Here is a 17,962-nt window from a genome sequence, read left to right on the forward strand (position 1 = left end):
GGACGGTGCCAGGCTCGTGGTGCCCAGCGACAGGACGAGGAGCAATGGCCGTAAAGTAAAACGCAAGGAGTTTCACCTCAGCGTGAGGAAGAGCTTCTTTACATTGCGGGTGGCAGAGCCCTGGGGTCTCCCTCTCTGGTGACATTCCAAACCCCCCTGGGCGCCTTCCTGTGTCACCCGCTGCCGGTGACCCTGCCTTGACAGTGGGGTTGGACTGGGTGGTCTCCAGAGTTCTCTTCCAGCCCTGACAATTCTGTGATTCTGTGAAATAAACCTGTCCTGCTGCTGCCATCCCGTGATTGTCTGTGTCTCACCTGTGTCTCCCTCTCGTTTTTTCCCTTCCAGAGCCACTCAGTACACATGCATGTTACTTAGCTATTTAATAGAGAATAAAACCGATAAAAAGAAGCTGGTAATGAAACTCAAGCAGTTGGAATCTAGCATGAGCTCTGGCCGGAAAAGTAAGTATACCTGGTGTCTAGAGGATTAAGACCTTCTTCACTTGTTCCTTCCAGTAAAACAGCTCCTGGCCTTGTGTTTTCTGCAGTTAACCTACCTTAAGCCACAAAACCTCTTTTAGTATATTTACAAAATTGTCGATAGACCTTATCCCTGCCATGGCTTGCCAGGCTAGGTAGGGCCAGATAGACTTTTTTTACTTCCTCAGCCTCCTCTCCAGTTAGGCAATCGGAATTACTGCTGGAACGATGAGAGGAATAAGTTAACAGTCAGCTGTTGTTGTAGAGGCCAAGCTGTCGTCTCTGTTCAAGGACAGAGCAGGGTTACAAGGCAAGGCTGGCTCACTGTGTGCTCATTAGTCCTTCCAGCTGATGGGTTGAGACAAGCCAGCGTTAAAAGATCATCATCCAAAAAAATCACTTTGGAAGGACCATCCTTCAATATGGCTTTTATATCTACTTATTAATTTTCTTTAGCATTTATGCCCCACTAAATCACATACCCTTCCATGCTTCTCGCACAGCCTGGCCGTTTGCATCCCTCCATTCTGTGTCACGGTTGCATCCACGATGGTTACGCTGTTGCTATATTTGTATCCCTTGTTTTCAGCTTGGTCTTCCACCCACTTCTCAATTGCTCAATCCTGGAACAACTGCAACAATATGAGACAAATATTCTAATCTATGGTATTGCCATGGATTTGTTTATTATTCCATTAGCTCCAGAGTATGGTAATTTCTAGTAGGGAGGCCAATTGGTTTGTCAGCATAGCCATAATTCTCGTGCTTCTGCTAAACAAATCACTCACAGACATCAGGCCTAAATTCAGGGCTCTTGTAGTTCCACCAGGCTTGGGTGCTGCCAACATTTGCCACTGTGACAGGGCAGCAGGGTGTAAAAAGTGTTTTGAATAATATTGTATTAACATTCAGGGAACAAAACCCAAATTGTGCAGCAGGTGAAATCAGGTTTGCCTGATTGTTGTAGCTTGAAATGGAATATGCTGTTCCACACAGTTTGCAGGGAGCTACAAGTCCCTCTGACAGATTCATGTTTGAGGAGGGATTTTGGTCTCTGTGCTCAGCACGTGAATCACCGGCTTTCACAGACACTTAGGAAAGCTGTAGCTCATGACTGCAATAGGATTAATGCAGTAACATCTTCTGTCCACAGAGTGAGGTAAAATCCAGCGAGGTGTACATCTGAAATTAGAGGCTCTGTTTGTGTTCTTTATTTGCTGGCACTGACTCCTGCCGAGCTGAGGGTGATACTGGTCCAGAGGGCACCCAGGTGCAAGAACAGAGTGGCAGGAGAGGCTGCAAGTCCTGGCTATTGACAAAACACGTGTGTAGGTCCTGGGCTGGTGATGTTTACACAGAACTGAGATGTTTACACCCCTTTCCTCACTAATTCCAGCAAATGCTTAAGCACAGAAATGCCCAAAGCCGTCTAAGTTTTGTAAAAGTACTTGCAGACAGTGGCAGGCCGGCTTCTTCGTGAGGCCAGGCCGTGCTAACCTTTGTGGGGTTTCTTGCAGTGCTCAGACTGGGAAACGTGGTGCACGCCTTGGTGGCAGCGAGGAGAACTGCAGAGCTGCCCGAGGTGGTTCCTCGTTTCTGCCTCACAGCCTCGCACCTGAGCCGGGCCCTGTACTTCGTGTGCGACGCGGTGCTGTGGCTCAGGAGCGTCGGGCTCCAGCCGGACATCGACAAACCCAAGTGGCAGAACTGGGCTACCAAGTGCTACTACTGCTCACTCCTGATGAATCTGGCCAGGGACTGGTATGAGATCTCCTGGAGGCTGGAACAAGCTGCGCTGGAAGAACAGACCAAGGAGAATTCCTTCTGGCAGGAGCACAGCAAGGAACTAAACGGTGTGAAAAGTGATGGTGTGCACGGTTTTCTCTGCCAGCTCTTTCAGATACTGAAAAGGAATCCTCCTTTGCTGCTGGACTTGATGAAGAACCTCTGTGATCTTTCAGGCCCTTTGGATACGCTGGGAATCTACAAAACCAACCCAGGAATGATTGGTTTCTGCGGCCTCCTCTCCTCCCTGGTGGGGATCCTCACACTAGCAATCCCACATCTGAAGCTGAAACAGTGACATAAAAGGAGCTGCATAGTATGAGGCTGCAGCTTTGATCTTCTGATAGATTTTTATCTTCATATGGCACTTTTGAATGATCGTGTCTTACAATAACCTCAAGACTAATTTTCTCCTCTGAATAAGTGAATTCTGCCCTTTTTCCTTCCTTGTGCCTTTGCAGATGAATTTGGTGCCATGACACACTCCCTGATGGAGTGGAGAGAGGAGGCCAAGTAATATTTCACAAACAGAAAGAGGACTTGGAACTTGGCTGCTAGATAAGAAAATATTCATTTATTTTAATACAGGGTTGTGAAATAGCTGCATAGGCAACTGCAATAGGTATATGATTCATGACTAATCATGTTTACACTGGAAAGCTTCAGTTCACTAACCCAAGGTCCCAACAGTCAGATTGTCTGGAGTGGGCTAAGGCAGGTTAGAATGGCCTGAAGTCAGGGATGAGCATTCTGATGGGTTTGGGTTGGTGGATCCTGTGTCCTGCAGGCACTGTCTGAGTGCACCTGGAGATGATCTCTGTGGTGTGCACTGGTGGTGCTGGAGCTGTACTCTAGTGAGTGCCAACTCCTGTCCCACAAAATCTGCACTTTCTTCATTTCCTTTGATACTGTGAGCCAAGGACTGTCGGCCAGTGACTCTGACTGCTCCAGCCAGCCACAGCTGAGAGCTTTGGTGCAGGAAAGCACATTAACTCCCAAACCCCTGTAACTGCAAGCACAACAATTTTCCATTAATCATATTGTGATAAGGACCTTGTTTTTTTCTTTTAATTTAACATTAAAAATTCCAGTATAATGAGGACTTTGGAACCTGCTGTTAAGGAGAGAAGCCTGGCTCAGAGCTCTCTGAGTCAGAAAAACTGCAAGGACGTGTTTCTAGTTGTGCAAGCTCCAGGAGGGAAGAGAATGGAGCTGGTCATGTTAACATCAGAATTCCCTGGGAGAAGAAAAGCTTTTTACTGGATTTGGGCATTCATGGTTTCGATTTTCTTATCTGGTGCTCCCTATCCTCCCTGCTCATGACCACAAGATTGGTTGTGTGTTCTCTCGCTGGCTGAATGGGTTCAACCACTTGAAAATGCTTCATGTTTGCCCTGCAACTGCATTACTGTTCATCACTGACCTCACTGGCAGTGTAACTGGGTTAAAACAGAAATGCTGTGTCCAGCTGTCTAGCATGGCATGCAGTTTTTGCTGCTCCTGACTTTGCAGAGTACCAGTCTGACACCATCTGAGACAAAATTGCACATTATATAGGGGATAAATTTAACTTTTTTCTTTATCAGAGTTAGGCCTGTGTGTTCTGCCGCTTCCTGGTGTAAGAACTCCTTGTTTCATCTGTCAAGGAGATGTGAACAGACTATAATAACCTGGACCAACGTGTTCTCTTATTATTTCTGATGCTGTCTAAAAACAGAAAATTAAAAGGTGTGGGTCTCCTTTATTAAAAGGCAAAGGATATGGAATTAAGTAGGCAGGAGAGGCGGTGCTCCAGTTTACCTGAAGTTGTTGTGGTTGGGCTTGGAATTACTTCCAGTTTGAATATGAAGTGATAGCCTGCCAGTGAAGTGTTTAAAAAGTAAGAGGTTGCTGGGCAGGATAATTGTGTTTGAAGACCAGATGTGGCCTTCAGCAGCTCTTCTTTTTTATATGGAAATGAGTAGCATTAAAAGTAGAGCATACTGGCAGTTCAGGCCAAAATGGAGCATTGTGTGTGGGATATGTTATATTCTAGGCTTCCTCTCCTTTATAACAATGGAATTTTTTTGTTTCATTCTCCATTTGTCTTTCATCTCCTGGCAATGTGAACCCATCCCTCCCTTGGTCAGATTTGATCATTATCCCAGTGTGTAGCAACCCCTGGAAGAAAGGAGGAGGAGTCTTGATGATCTGACCGTGGAGGTTTGACCACCTTTTGTCTACAGAATTCCATCTTATTGCAAAAAATGTGTTCTCAATCCCACTCAGAGGAGCTCTCAGATGCAAAATATTTCACAAAATACTTTCACTGGTTTGCAAACTGCTTTCTCTTGCTCTCTTACACTTTGCAGGGAATCCCATACAGGGATGTAGCCCAATCTCCCCCTCCCTGTGCCCTGCAGGCAAACGCTGTGCAAAGCCCTGAGCCAGGCTTCGATGTCTCTGGGTAGGGCCTGGTGTGGATTAGCATGTACAGCCTTAATGTGGGAGATGGGGGGTGAGTTTTCAGCCTGTCTCAGCCCTACCTGGCCCATTCTCCATGATGCAGGCTAGAACATACAGGAGTACCTCTGGTACTGGATGTTAAGCACTTAATATTTGCCTTCTGCTCCTCAGCTGGAGGCTGGTGATTTAAGGTACCTTCATGTAATGCAACTGAAGCCATAGGATCAGGATCATATGGAGAAAATCCTTTTAGTGCCTTGTTTTGTATCTGTTTCTAATACAGCAATTGGAGTAAGAACAAGGTGTTTGAAAATGAGCAATAAACTGTGATGAGTGTGGCACTGTGTCTGTGTATAACTGAGAAGGTGGTGTAAAGATGCTGAAGGAGGGAGGATTCCTCCCATCTCTGAATTTTATGCAGGGTGATACTGTTAAAGAGGCATTGCCTGTGGTTGGGTGCTGGAGCTTCCCTTTTGCAGTAGCCAGCTGGCAGACAGATTCATCCAGCTAGTTCAGAGTCACCATTTCAGCTGCAAAAAACATTAAGAAATACATGAGTATCAGGTAAAACTGCATGTTATGAACAGCCTTTCATTTGGATGGTCATGGTTTAATGACAAATTCCAGTTCAGGGAGGGAACAAAGGGTAACATCTCCAGCAGAGGTGGCAAGGGATGGAGCCAGGATAACCATTAAACTGAGCTCACTGTTAGCTCCTACCCCCTGCAGTGAGAGTCTTGCAAACTTGGAAGCTCCAAAATGTCAGCTCCTGAACAAAGTATAAAGCATGGCATTCAGGAATGCTTTAGCAAGAGTTTCCTTCTGGATCAGTGGCCTCATACACATTTTGTAATGGAAACAGTAGGAGAGTGGTCATCTTCTCTTCTGCTTACAGACAAGGCCTTCCCAACATTAACACTGTGCTTGGCATGACATTTCAAGGAATGTGTGAGCCATTGGGGATTCCCAGGTGAGCAGTCAAAGGTTAAAAACCAACATCTCCAGGGAGATACCAAATGAACCAGTTCTGTAGAGGAAGTGTGACTGGGGGAGGGTGTGAGTAGTCTTCAAGTGTCTAAAAGCTCTTCTGCCAAGAGCGAGGCAATAAATCAGTCGCTAAAGCCAGGAGGTAATACTTTTATATTGCCACAAAGAATTAAATCACACTTCTTTTGAACTGCAAGTAAAATAAAAATCTAAATAGATTGCCCAGGAGGGCAGTCCTTATAAAGAAACTGGGCAGACATCTGTCAGCAGTGGTTATGGGGCTGCTGATCCTGCATGGAAATGGATCAGATCCTTCTCTAGCCCCCTCACAGACCGAAGTGAGAAGGTGCCTTGCAGGGCTTTGGGGATCTGGCTCATCCCCTCGCCATGGTATATGAATGAGTACAGAGCAGACTGCAGAGACAGGGGTGTGGAACTGCTTCCCTGCACCCTGCAGATCCTGTGAGCTCTAAACATTGCCTGCAGGAGCACAGGAAGTGTTTGTGGTGTGAGCTGGAGTGGTGGGGCAGGGAGGCCGTGGTACCTTTGCCCTGCAGAGCCAGGGCTGGCACAGCCTTTGCCCCAGAGGAAGGGGAGGGGATGAGCACAGGCGTTAGTAGGGCAAAGGCTGTGTTGGCTCCTGACTCCAGCCAAGGCAGAGAGGAGGTTGCCGTGCCCTCTGCACTTTTAGCCAGGCCAGCAGGGCTGGAAAACATCTCAGTGCCAAGAGGGCAAACCTTTAAGCAGGCTGGTGCCCTTTGTCCCTCTGTCTCAAGGGCAGTGACTGACCCCAGCACCCAGCTGGAGGCAGCCCAGCACGTTCATGTGCCTCTGTACCCAGCCAGCAAGGCAGGCACAGCCCTGGGCTGGCAGTGAACTCTGCACTCTTTGGGAAGGAAAGGGGGTATTCTTCTGCCATCTGTGGCTTTCCCAAGCCTCCCACCCCCAAGTACAAGCAGTGCAGCCACAAGCAGAGAGCCACAGAGATGTGTTGGGTGCTCACCTCCATGTCCTGCACAGGAGTGCTGGGCAGCTGTGGGCATCGTGAGCCACATGCCAAGGGTCTCCCTGCCTTGTGCCAGCTGGTCCAGGACACACAGCAGCCCTGGACCACTCATCTGCACTGATCTCCCTGATTATTGCCTTGTCCTCTGGCATTTGTCCCCTTTCCACCACATTGTCCTCATCAGTGTGGCTCATCCGTAGTCAATAACCATGACCTGGCCTGGCCCCTCACAGGTGGTGTGGTTTTTTTCAGTCAGTACCACAAATGAATTTGTTAATGATGGTGTGAGTCCTCAGTGTGCCTCCTGTGCAGTGAGGCCATGGAAGAGCAGCGTTTTAGTGAGAGCATTGCTGGCAGGTCAAGGAGGGCAGTTGTTCCTCCACAAAGCATTTGTGAGTCCACATTTGGGGAACCGTGTCCTGTTTTGGTCCCACCATCACAGGAGAGATCTTGACTAGAGTCCAGCAGAGGATCATTGAGAGATAAGGCATTGAGGGGCATGGAACACATGCTGCACCAGCACCAGCTGGGGCACAAATTCTGCTCAGAGGTGCACAGAGCAAGGACAGGAGATGTCAGACACAAATTGCAACAAAGAAAATTCCAGCTGGACATAAGGAAAAAATAGTTAAACCATTAGTATGGTTAGCACAGGAACTGGGCCCCAGAGAGAAGAGAATCTTATCCCTGGAAGTTTTTAAGACTGGACGAGAACCTCGAGCAGCCTGATCTGGCTTTGAGAGTAGCCCTGCTTTGAGCAAGAGTTGAATGAGGTGATCTCCCGAGATCACTTCCAAACTGATATTCTTCTCCCTGTACCCCAAATGCCTAAAGCTTTCCTAATGTAGTGTCTGCCCTGACCCTCAGCTAAAGCCTCCTCACCAAAAGCCTCATTAATCGTCTTAGAAATTACAAACCTGCCCAAACCAGATTGTTTCAAGCAGAATATGTCTCCCCACATCTGCCTTCTACTCCCTGTGCTTAGTAAACTCTCCTGGGGAGAAACCATGTTCTTGGTCTGTGTTAGGTTTCCCGACAGGATCGTATCCTGGTCCATCATGAGGCATAACAGGGCTTACAGAAATACAGGAAGGTTTTCATCTCTTAGGAAACCCTGCCTGACTCTTCCCCTTCTCCCTGTCTGCTCAAGATCTGTTGCTTTTGAGGTGGTGAGGTCCAAGGGCAGCTTCTTCTGATCTTCTGTGGAAGCAGTGGTGTTAAACCCCGGAGCATTTCAGCCAGGCTGCAGCTTCTGGACTCTGCAGGGAAGGCAACAAAGGGGATTTTCTGCCATCATCTGTTCCCAATTACGGTGGTTTCAGGGAGCTCCTTGGCCCCTTTCCACCACAATCCGTCAGCTCCCAAGCCCACGCAACTGGGAGGTGGGGCCTCGTGGTGGTGGTAGTGGCCAGAGCCCAGTGCATCACCCTCACAGGACCCGGGTGAAGGAACGGTGCAGACACTGCTCTCTGCTCCTGCTCTGTTGGGGACAGGCTGGCCCTTGGTGAGTAGCCTGTGCCCTCTGGGTGCTCCAGGTCAGCTTCTGTGGGACCAGGGAGTGAAAGCAGGGATCACCCATTCTCTCTAGATTTCCAGAATTTCATCTGCTGCTAAGAAAAGGGGGTCTGTGCTGGGGCTGGGAGCTGGAGCTGTTTTCACAGGGATGAGTGTTGGCATTAGAAGCAGATGTGTGTGAGGGGGATGCTGACCTCAGCTGGACATCTCAAAACATCCCTACCCACTACTCTTCTATCTGCTCCTGTGCTGCATTCTTACCCCTCCTCAGCCAGAGTCTATTCTCATGCACATCTGTTAGCATCCTGGTTTCTCTGAGTTTGCTTTGCCAGCATCTTTTATCCTGCCCATACCATAATTTCTCTAAACTAGATGCCTCTCAACTAATTTTGTTGTATCTTTGGGTGTTAAGGCACATGAGCAGGGCAGGGCTGCGTGCAGCCTTTGGTTTTACAGTTTAACTGGTAAAAAGTCAAGCGTTGGGCAATGCCGCGTCCATTGCACCCATGGGAGATGTGTGTCAGCCCAGCTGCTGTGTTTGGGGGGTGCAGGAATGAGGGGGGAGCCCAAGCCCAGCCCTGCCTTCAGGCAGAGTCTGCGGCTCCCAACTTTGCTTTGCAGGTGGATGCGCCACGATGACGGTGAAGAAGACTCAGGCTCTGCAGGATGGAAGTGCCAAGGTGGGTGAAGGGAAAGGGAGAGAGAGGAGGGCAGAGATGTGCCAAGGGGGCCAGGTAGTGTGTATTGACTGCTGGATGAATGCCAGCCACATCTCACGCCATCCCACATGTGCCTGTGTTATTTTTATACGGATCTGTACCTGCAGTAGTATAGAGCATCATCAAAGGGAAAGGATAAACCTTTTTACTTGCTTGAAATTAAATAGTTCCGATTCAAAAAAGTTAACCTTGAGCTGATGCAAGGACTAACTGATAACTGCCAACTGTGCCTGTCCTTCATCCGTGCCCCATTTAGTCCCCAAACCTCCAGAAGTCATGGAGGTTTCCACCAGGGTGGGAAGCCAGAGGGAGCACCCAAGTAGCTGTTCTTGGACAATTGGAGGAGTGGGGACTGTCTCCCTTGGGACATGCCTGCAGTGTCCCTGCTCCCTCAGTGGCAGCAGCGAGCCTGCTCGTCCTTACACAACATACCTGGGAGACCCTCAGTGGGGCTTGAGAAATGGCTTCCTCCTCCTCCTGTGCAAGCCGAGGTCCTCTGGTCACTGCAACCCACCAAGAGCCACCGGTGTGTGGGCAATGGGGCACTCTTCAGGGAAGGGCTCTTGGCTCACCCATGCCCATCTGCCCTTGCAGGAGAACGTGCTGCAGAGGGTCCTGCAGCTGCCCGTGGTGAGCTCGACCTGCGAGACCCTGCAGAGGAAGTACAGCAGCACCAAGGAGTCCCACCCGCTGATGGCCTCGGTGTGTGAGGTGTACGAGCGTGGCGTGCAGGGTGCCGGTGCCCTGGCCATGTGGGGCATGGAGCCCGTGGTGCGCCGGCTGGAGCCGCAGTGTGAGTCCACGTGCTGGGAGGGATGTGGCAGGGGGCCCCACCAGAGCCTCCCCTGGTGGGACAGTGCTGGCACAAGCACGTGCCTGGCACAGCCAGGCGCATTTCTTACCATGCTTTTGCCCAAGGCAGTCACTGTAGCCAACAACCTGGCTTGCCGGGGCTTGGACCACCTAGAGGAGAAGATCCCTGCCCTCCAGTACCCTGTTGACAAGGTAGGTCACAGGCAGGACAATCTGGGACCCCCCAGCCCCTCTGAAGAGCCCACAGCGTATCTCCTCTAGTCTTGTTGTCTTGTTTCTGGATGGTGAGGGGCTGCTGGCTGGGAAACACAGCAGCATCTCCAAGTGAGGGCTCCTCCAAGGGCTGCTGCAGCCTAAAGAACAGCTTGGGCTCCCAAATATAAGTCGACAATGCCCTGTGTCCCATCCCTGCCAGCTACCCCCAGCCCAGGTTGGAGAGAGGTGTTATGTCACTCTTGGAGCTGTTCGCCGGCATGGCCATGGATGGGGTCCCTGCAGTCCCTCTGGCTGTCCCATGCCACCCCAAGCACACCAGTGGGGCTGTTCTCCACCTCTGTGCCCACAGCTTGCATCTGAACTGAAGGACACCATCTCCTGCCCCCTCCAAAGCGCCAAAAGCACCATTGGCAGCTCCGTGGATAAGATCATAGAGCTGGCAGCAGAGGGCTATGAGGCCACCAAGAACACTGTGGAAACAACAGCCAAGTACACGAGGAAGAACTCGGTGACCCAGATGGCAGCTGCAGGGGTCGACACAGCCCTGGGAGGGCTGGAGAAGCTGATGGAATACCTGCTGCCAGAGGAGGATGAAGAAGCAGGTAGTCCTGATGCCCAAATCCCCTCTGAGGGAGTTTGGTGGCAACTAGCTGGGTGGCTCCTCGGTTGTGGGGTGCACAGGGCAGGAGGCAGCCCCTGGGTTTTGGCATAAGGCTACCTAGGAGGATTGTCCCACCAGGATGTAACCCTCCCACCATTCTTCTGCCTGTACTCTTCTGCCTTTAGAGAAGAAGTCCAAAAAGAAACATCTGTCAACATCAAAGGTATCCCAGCAGCAGCCCAGCACTCCTAGCACTCCCAACACTCCCAGTGCTCCGAGGGCTCCCAGTGCACCCAGCACAACCAGCACTCCCAGCACTCCCAGCGCTCCCAGTGCTCCCAGCACCCTGGGCCGGATCAGCGCTTTGGTCAGCACCATGTCCCACCGTGCTTACCAGCAAACCACCCAAAGCCTCCAGCGTGCCAAAACCAAAGGGCAGGAGCTGGCCTCCTGGATCCCCATCCTGGTGAGTGCCAGGACCCATCTGCTGGGTTCCTGCTCCCCCACATCCTCTTTGGAGCTGGTTCTGCTTTCAGACAAGACACTTCAAGCTCCTTGGAGCAAATTGAGCAGGGTACATTGCCCCTGCTCAGCAGGACAAGCTGGGGCTGGCAGCTCCTGCATGATGTTCACACGTAACCATGTACCACATTAGTGGGACAAGTTATTTTTAGCAGGCTCCCAGTGTGTAATTGTTGATTTATGGCCTTGCCATAGCATCTTTCCTAAAGCAAAAAGCCCCTGCAGAGACCCAGAGGGGATGGGGAGAAGGAGGTGCCTCTCCTATCCCATGCTGCAGTGGGAATATCTTCCCTGGCCTGTGCCAAAATCCCAGAGCTCCCATCTGCCCTCAGGGTTTCTCCCCAGATGCACAAATGAACTCCCTGCTCCCTGCACACCCCTGTGAAATCCTCAGGCTGAGCAGGATGGAGTGGATGGGACCAGCCAGCTCCCTCTGAGCCGTGGCTTTTTGCTCCCCTTGCAGGGTAGCCTGGCCAAGCCGAGTGTCCCCCCAGCCCCACAGACCCGCAGTGATGGGCAGGGCAGCACGGGCTGGCTGAGCCAGCACCAGAGCAAGGCACCAGAGCAGAAGCAGGAGAAGGCAGGGAAGAAAGACACCAAGCACACCAAGGTACGGAGAAAAGCAGAGCAATGAGCTGGGGATGCTCCAAAGCATCCTTCTACCCATGCAGCATGCAAGCATGGAGGCTGTTCCCCCACACCTTTGGGGACCAGGCCCCCACCCCTGCTCAACCCTGAACTGCAGCTTGGAGGAGGCAAGAAGGGGTTGGCAGTGGGGCAGCCCCAGCTGTCCCCTTCCCTGATTCCCCAAAGCTGGGGGCTGTGGGCAGCCTCTGTGCCAGGCAAAGTCACCCCAGCTTGTATGTTCAAAACTCCTTTGGAGCTGTGGGATGTCAGCACCAAACTCCCTACTGAGCCTCTGAACACCTCTGAAAATCCCCCTGCCATGGTCCCAGCTGTGAGGGGTGGTGTGAGCCAGTGGCGCTGGGAACAGTCTCCAGCCTCGGCTCCGCTGGGACCTGGGGACGGGAAGCGGCAGGTTGGGGTCAGCGCCCTTTGCCTCTGCCTGCAGCGGAAGCACAGCCCCGAGCAGAGGGTCCCCCGGGGCCTGGAGTGGGGGGAGCTGGCAGGGAGAGGGAGAGACCCTGCTGCAAAGAGCTGTGGTGGCTTTTGCAGAGCAGCAAGCTGAAATCTCTCAGGATTAGTGCTGCAAAGGGGATAGGGAACCCAGGGCCACCCCTGCTCTGCCTGGAGGGGCCGGTGGGGCAGAGGCCACGGCCAGGAGCTGAGCTGGTTTCTCTGGGCAGGCAGGGCAGGACCCCGGGCTGGTGGGCAGCATGGCTCACAACCTGCAAACAGCCTGCGCCTCTGGCATCTCCAGCGTGAAGAAGGTCCCAGCCGTGGCCTGGGATGCGGCAGAGGGCTTGATCCTCTTCACCCCCCGCAGGCTGTCCAGGGCCATGGAGACAGTGGATGCTCTTGGGGGCACCCTCGTCAGTGCCCCGAAGCATCTGCTGGGCACCCTGTACAGCTACGTGCCGGTGAGTTTGTCCCCAGCCAGGCCCTGTCCATCTCCAGCAACCCCATTTTGCTTAATCTCCTCCCATGAGCACCCCATAACTCCAGGCAATGTCAGGGGGTACCAGACTGGGGGATGGGGTGCCTTGAAGACCCCTCAGCCCCACCCTCCTCCTGAGCATCCCCCAAGCCATGACAGTGAGGCCTCCAGTAGAACAAACAGGTCAGACTGTGGTGGCACATTCACAGTTCATGCCCAAGCCAAGGTGTGACCACACTCCTGGGAAGGTGAAAGTTCACGCTGAGATCCTGTCCTCTCTCCTTTACCTCAGCCTGTTGTTCCCCTGGGACCATTTCTCCACCACAGCTGCTCAAGGGCTGCAAGCCACCCACTCCCCTCCACCCTGGGGGCAAACTGGCTTATCCCAATTTAAGGGTGGGCTGTGTGGCACAGGTGGAGCAGGGCTGGCAGGTGGGTACAGCCTGGCCAGGTGCTTACCCCATCTCTCAGCTCCGCAGACAGTCAGTGAAGGAAGAAGAAGCATCCAGGGGCAGCAAGACCAACACAGAGAAGAAGGAGAAGAAGGAGGAGGAGGAGACCAAGCCTGCTGCCCCCTCCACTGAGGAGAAATCCCAGCTAAGGAGTGACTGGCGGCAGTACCGCGGCCATCACCCCCTGTCCTTCCTGGGGCTCGAGGACCCCCTCTTCCTGCGGCACAACTACTACCGCAGCCCTGCCTTCGATCCCGACTACCCCTTCCCGCGGAAATCCGCCTTCTCCCCCTACAACAGGCGGGTGAGCGAGGGCTCCTACCGCTTCAGCCCCGAGTCCATGTACAGCCGGGCCTACTACGGCAACTTCTACAGTCCTGTCTTCAAGAAGGACTGAGCCGGGGAGGGGGACAAGCACATCCCAGCCTCTCTCAAATCCCCTCAGCACGCTTTGCCTGGGCCCCTGCCAGCTGCCCACACACACCCCTGTTCCAGGACAGGAGCTTGAAGTGGTAGACAGGCCATGGGATAGCTTATTGTGGAGTGCATCAAGGCCAGGATGGGGGAATAAAGGCAACCAAAAGCTCTGCTGCTGGAAGGAGAAGGTGGGGGAAGGTGGGACTAGAAAGGTGAAGGAGATGTGGAAAGAACCATGAGACCAGAAGAAAGGGACCAGCCAGGGCTGGCACGAGGCTACCTTGGAGCCTGCTCAGCAGACAGAGTGAACTTAGATGGCCTACACATTGCGAACAGCAGTGAGAGAGAGCAGGGAGGATGGCAAAGCTGTCAAACATCACCATAGAGAGCCTGTTTCTCCATCCTTCCTCCCTCCATCCCTCCTTGCAGGGCCCATCCCTGGCCACAGATTTCTCCTCCATGGAGGGGCTGAAGATCCCCACCAACCAGCAGGATTCATGAGTGGGAAAGCCCTGGGACCTCCCTCCCAGCTGGTGGGGTCAGGAAAAAGGCTGGTGAGAACAGGTGGAGCTCTTGGAGCCCCTCTCCCACAGGATCACCTGGCTTCCCACACCACCTTGTTGTATCTGCTGCAATAATAAACCTGCAATAATAAACCACACGCCGCTCACCCCATGTGCTCGGCTGCTTTATGGGAGTGAGACACCCAACCAAGGCAACAGAGTGGGGTGAGACCCCCAACTCAGGGCCAGGGGAGCGGGTGTGGGAAACATCCCGTTACATTCCCTGTGGGTAGCTGCCACAGGAATAGTGGGTGCTCATGCCCAGCACGGTACGTGTCTCTTCCCATGCCCCAAGTACAAATTCACAGCTCCAAGGAGCCGGGGCTTCCTGCCAAAGACAATTTATTGCATTTCCAGAAGAACACAGCAGAGAAATCAGTGTCCATTCAGCACGCACAAACCCTCTTCCAACACACTGCTTTCCCAGGGCTCAAAGGGAAGGGTTTGGGAGAGGCAGGGAAAAACCTCCCAGCAGGAGAAGGGTTCATCAAGGAGCCCAGCGACCCCTTTCCCCACCTCCTTTCCTCCCCGGGGACTGGCAGCCCTACAGAAGGAGTGGCTTGGGAAGGCGCGTGGTGCGATCCCCATCCTGGGAACGAGCCCCGCGCCTGGCTTTTCCCAGGCACAGCCTGTACAGCACTCGCCCGCTCAAGGGAAACGGCTGCGATCGCTGAAAGGCTGTGGGGGAGAAGGCCACGAGCAGGACTGTTCAAAAGCAAGGCAGGGGGATGGGAAGCACCAGCCCTCACCAAAATGCTCCAGGACTGCCAGTGCCGTGGGCTCTGGGACACTCTCACACGGTGATACAGACGTGGGAACTACCAGTGCCTCCTCAGCGGAGAAACCACCTCCTCTCCAGCTCATGGGTGCTCCAGGGTTACTGAAGAGGATCCTGATGAGTGTTAAAGAGGAATAAGGATCCCAGGGTAGGAGGGGAGAGACAGGGAGTCGTGTGCTGTACAAAAGCAGGATCTCTTCCCTACTCGCTGACAGCCTGGGCAGTCCTGTGGCAGGAGCTAGGGATGCTGCTGCCTGGAGCTTTGGCAAAATCACCCCATGTTTTCCAGTGCTGGAGGACAGGAGAAGAAAGCAGGAGGCACCTAAAAAGCTGGTACAGCAAAGAGATGAGACTGTCCCATGGCAGAGCCAAGAGTAACACACTACAGTCCTCAGCTGCACTGGCTGTGCATGGCAGGACACCCAGACCCTGACGCTAGGAGGACAGCAAGGAACCCATCACACTCATGGAAAGACACGCACCATCTCCATGGGCACCCAGTGAGGAGGTTGGGCCCAGCTGGGCAGCACAGAGGGCAGCAACATCCGTGCAGTAGCTCAGAGGGAGTCCGTTCGCTTACGGGCAAACACAGCCGACATGGTCTTGACGATGCCACGGATCCCTGTACCCTTCTTCAGAGCCAGCTTGGTGTCTGGGATACGCTTGGCCAGTCCATGGAAGACCATGAGGGCCCCGTGATAAGCCTCAGCTGCAGACACCTCATAGAAACCGCAGTCTAAAGAGAGGGCCAGGAGCCGCCCCTCCTCGCTGGACACCACCCGTTGGTGGTGCAGGTCCCGTTTGTTGCCCACAATGACAATGGGCACCTTCTCCTGGCTCTGCCCCTCCTTGGCTGCCTTGATGAACTGGATTTTGAGGGGCAGGATGTTGAAGCTGGCACGGTCACAGATACTGTAGACCAGGACAAAGCTGTCTGCCCACTGGATTCGCTTCTCCTCTGAGGAGCCATCCTCTGCCTGCTCCTGGGGAAAGAGGAAAGGAAGGGTTGTTTTATCGGGCCCCCTCCCCCCACGCCTGCCTGCTAGAAGAGGGCAATCCTGAGGTTGACGGGACAGGGACGGCTAGAGAACAGCAAAAGGGCAGAGAGAAAGAGGAGTACTGAGGAGGGCAGAGCAGCACCTGGCAGACCTCACCACGGAGGAACAATTCAGCTTTCAGCATCACACCCTAACCCTAACCCTCACCCAGCTGCCAAGCACTGCAGGCTGTAGGTGGTAAGAGTGTGGGGACCTCAGAGCAGCACCTGCCCTTCTTTAGCACAGTCCTGTATTAGCATCAGTGCTTCAGCTCCAGTGTTCTCAGCCAGAGGGCCATTGGGCTAAGGTAACTATTGCTACCCTGCCAGCAACACTGCTGCCCTGTGCTTGGCAGGTGAGAAGGGTTCCGTCACCTATGAAACTCCGATTTGAGAGCTTTGCTCAACTGCACCTCCCAGCCTGTGGTTCCCCAGAGGTAACATCCAGTAAAGGGGTTTTTTGTCCCTGGGGTAGAAGCGGGTGATAGGAGTGGAGCCCTCTCACCTGGGAATTGGGGACGTCCCAGATGTGGAAGAGAATCTCTCGGCCATCCACAGTCAGGTTGTGGCTGTAGATGAATTCTGCCCCCCATGAAAGAAAAAAAAATAGTCGTCTTCATGGTGTCACCAGCTGCCACCCTGGACCTTTTGCACCCCAGAGAAGCAGTTCCAGAGCAAACAGATGGGTCACTGAACAAATACAACATTGAGCCCCTGGGAGCAGGCAAAGGCTCTGGAGAAAGGCAGGAGAGGATAGGCTGCAATAAAATCCCATAGGCAGAAGCAGGGTTGTCTCTCAACCCCAGTCCCTGCTGGGAACTGGCCTGGACCTGGCCTGGCACTCACCCATGTCTCCGTACTCTCCAATAAAACGCCGGGTCAGGAAACGCACGGTCAGAGCTGCAGAGGGAAGGACAGGAATCATCAGAATAACCCTAAACCTGGAGGACTCTCCTTTCTAAATCCAGAGCAGAGTCAGGCACCATCCCATTGTAAACTCCTACAAGCAAGAACGACCTCTGAGTTCCCCCCAGCAGGTCTGTGAGTGCAGCAGAGGCACAGCACAAACCCAAGCATCAGCATGACCCGGAGCATCAGCAAACTGCAGCTCAGTGCAAAATACCTTTCCCTGTCATTCACCAGCTGCCTACAAGGTTGTGCTCAGCGTCCCCACCTTGAATCACAGCTGCACCCCAGGGCTCAGCCCCACCTCATCAATTTGCTCCGTGGGCTGTTCCCTGCCACTCGTCCTCCAAACACCGCTGCAGTTTTCAGCCTGGGAATCCCCTGTTCCAGTTCACGGTCAGTTCTCACCTGATTTCCCTACGTTGTCTGCTCCCATGACAAGGACGTTCGCTTCCATCTTCAGGGCAGTGGGGCCAGGCACCTCCATGAGGGCAGGGTGGTCGGGGGTGAAGCTGGTGCTGCGGCGCAGTGGGAGCCGGAGCCCCATGCCGAGCGTGGCCGTGCCCCTCCGGCAGTCCCAGCCGTGTGTACAACTCCGCTCGGCACAGCCGACAGTCCAGCGCTTCCCACGGCACCCGGGGGACCCACGAGGCCCCATACCCCTCCCCGCAGCCGCAGGGGCGGTGCAGAGGGAACTGCAGGCAGCCGGATGAAAAACTTTGTCATCGCTCAGATTGTCCTGAACATACGTCAGTGGCTGAGCCGGCCCTGCCAGCCCCCAGCACGGCGGGCGGCCGGGAAGCACCAGCTGTCTGCACCAGCTGCTCCGCAAACTGCATCCCAGGAGGTGCCCACGCCTCCACCTCAAGCACTTTGTGCCTCGGCAGGGCCACGTAGCCCCTTCTCCCTTCCCCACGGTGATCGTGGGAATGTCTGCGAGGAGTGGAGGAGTGTCACAAGTGCTGGGGTGTCTCGTCAGCGATGAAGCAGCTCACGAGAGATGCGAGTCCCTTGTGCCTGACGGAGCATCTCACGGGTCGGGGAACTGTGTTTCACCACAGACGGAACACCTCACGATTAACGGGGTCTCGCACGTGACGAAGCATCTCACGAGGGATGGAGCCCCCTGTGAGTGGCGAAGCATCCCAAGAGTGATGGAGCGCC

At 53.5% G+C, this 17,962-nt stretch overlaps 3 protein-coding genes across 3 annotated transcripts in view; 2 read left to right on the top strand and 1 right to left on the bottom strand.

The window, feature by feature from the left end:
• The window catches only part of PEX11A (peroxisomal biogenesis factor 11 alpha), a 6,030-nt gene extending 980 nt beyond the window's left edge, over positions 1-5,050 (top strand). The window contains exons 2-3 of the mRNA XM_017742679.1: positions 346-461; positions 1,997-5,050. Coding sequence (XP_017598168.1) covers positions 346-461; positions 1,997-2,562 — 682 coding nt within the window. The 3' untranslated portion in view covers positions 2,563-5,050. The remainder of the gene's footprint in view (positions 1-345; positions 462-1,996) is intronic.
• Positions 5,051-8,101: 3,051 nt separating this feature from the next.
• On the top strand, positions 8,102-14,185 carry PLIN1 (perilipin 1). The gene is made up of 9 exons (XM_008640085.2): positions 8,102-8,206; positions 8,839-8,897; positions 9,531-9,729; positions 9,859-9,941; positions 10,315-10,567; positions 10,752-11,032; positions 11,552-11,698; positions 12,396-12,629; positions 13,118-14,185. The coding sequence occupies exons 2-9, from the start codon at positions 8,853-8,855 to the stop codon at positions 13,493-13,495; spliced, it is 1,620 nt and encodes a 539-aa protein (XP_008638307.1). The 5' UTR covers positions 8,102-8,206; positions 8,839-8,852; the 3' UTR covers positions 13,496-14,185.
• Positions 14,186-14,403: 218 nt separating this feature from the next.
• LOC103621300 (ras-related and estrogen-regulated growth inhibitor-like protein) lies at positions 14,404-17,956 on the bottom strand. Its single transcript, XM_008640086.2, has 4 exons — positions 17,207-17,956; positions 16,739-16,792; positions 16,398-16,474; positions 14,404-15,839 (listed from the first exon to the last, which is right to left on the bottom strand). The coding sequence occupies exons 1-4, from the start codon at positions 17,454-17,456 to the stop codon at positions 15,414-15,416; spliced, it is 807 nt and encodes a 268-aa protein (XP_008638308.2). The 5' UTR covers positions 17,457-17,956; the 3' UTR covers positions 14,404-15,413.
• Between the last annotated feature and the right edge of the window lie 6 nt (positions 17,957-17,962).

The sequence above is a fragment of the Corvus brachyrhynchos genome, unplaced genomic scaffold, assembly GCF_000691975.1.
Source record: "Corvus brachyrhynchos isolate BGI_N302 unplaced genomic scaffold, ASM69197v1 scaffold97, whole genome shotgun sequence".
In the NCBI taxonomy this organism is placed as follows: domain Eukaryota; kingdom Metazoa; phylum Chordata; class Aves; order Passeriformes; family Corvidae; genus Corvus; species Corvus brachyrhynchos.

Bases quoted from the DNA above. Each gene is read 5' to 3' on its own strand.
- PLIN1 (XM_008640085.2), top strand. From the start codon at position 8,853: ATGACGGTGAAGAAGACTCAGGCTCTGCAGGATGGAAGTGCCAAG. The intron at 8,898-9,530 runs GTGGGTGAAGGG...CTGCCCTTGCAG, and splicing joins TGCAGGATGGAAGTGCCAAG to GAGAACGTGCTGCAGAGGGT. The intron at 12,630-13,117 runs GTGAGTTTGTCC...CCCATCTCTCAG, and splicing joins CCCTGTACAGCTACGTGCCG to CTCCGCAGACAGTCAGTGAA.
- LOC103621300 (XM_008640086.2), bottom strand. From the start codon at position 17,456: ATGGGGCCTCGTGGGTCCCCCGGGTGCCGTGGGAAGCGCTGGACTGTC. The intron at 16,793-17,206 runs GTGAGAACTGAC...TTCCCTCTGCAG, and splicing joins AGACAACGTAGGGAAATCAG to CTCTGACCGTGCGTTTCCTG. The intron at 15,840-16,397 runs GTGAGAGGGCTC...CTCTTTCCCCAG, and splicing joins GGGACGTCCCCAATTCCCAG to GAGCAGGCAGAGGATGGCTC.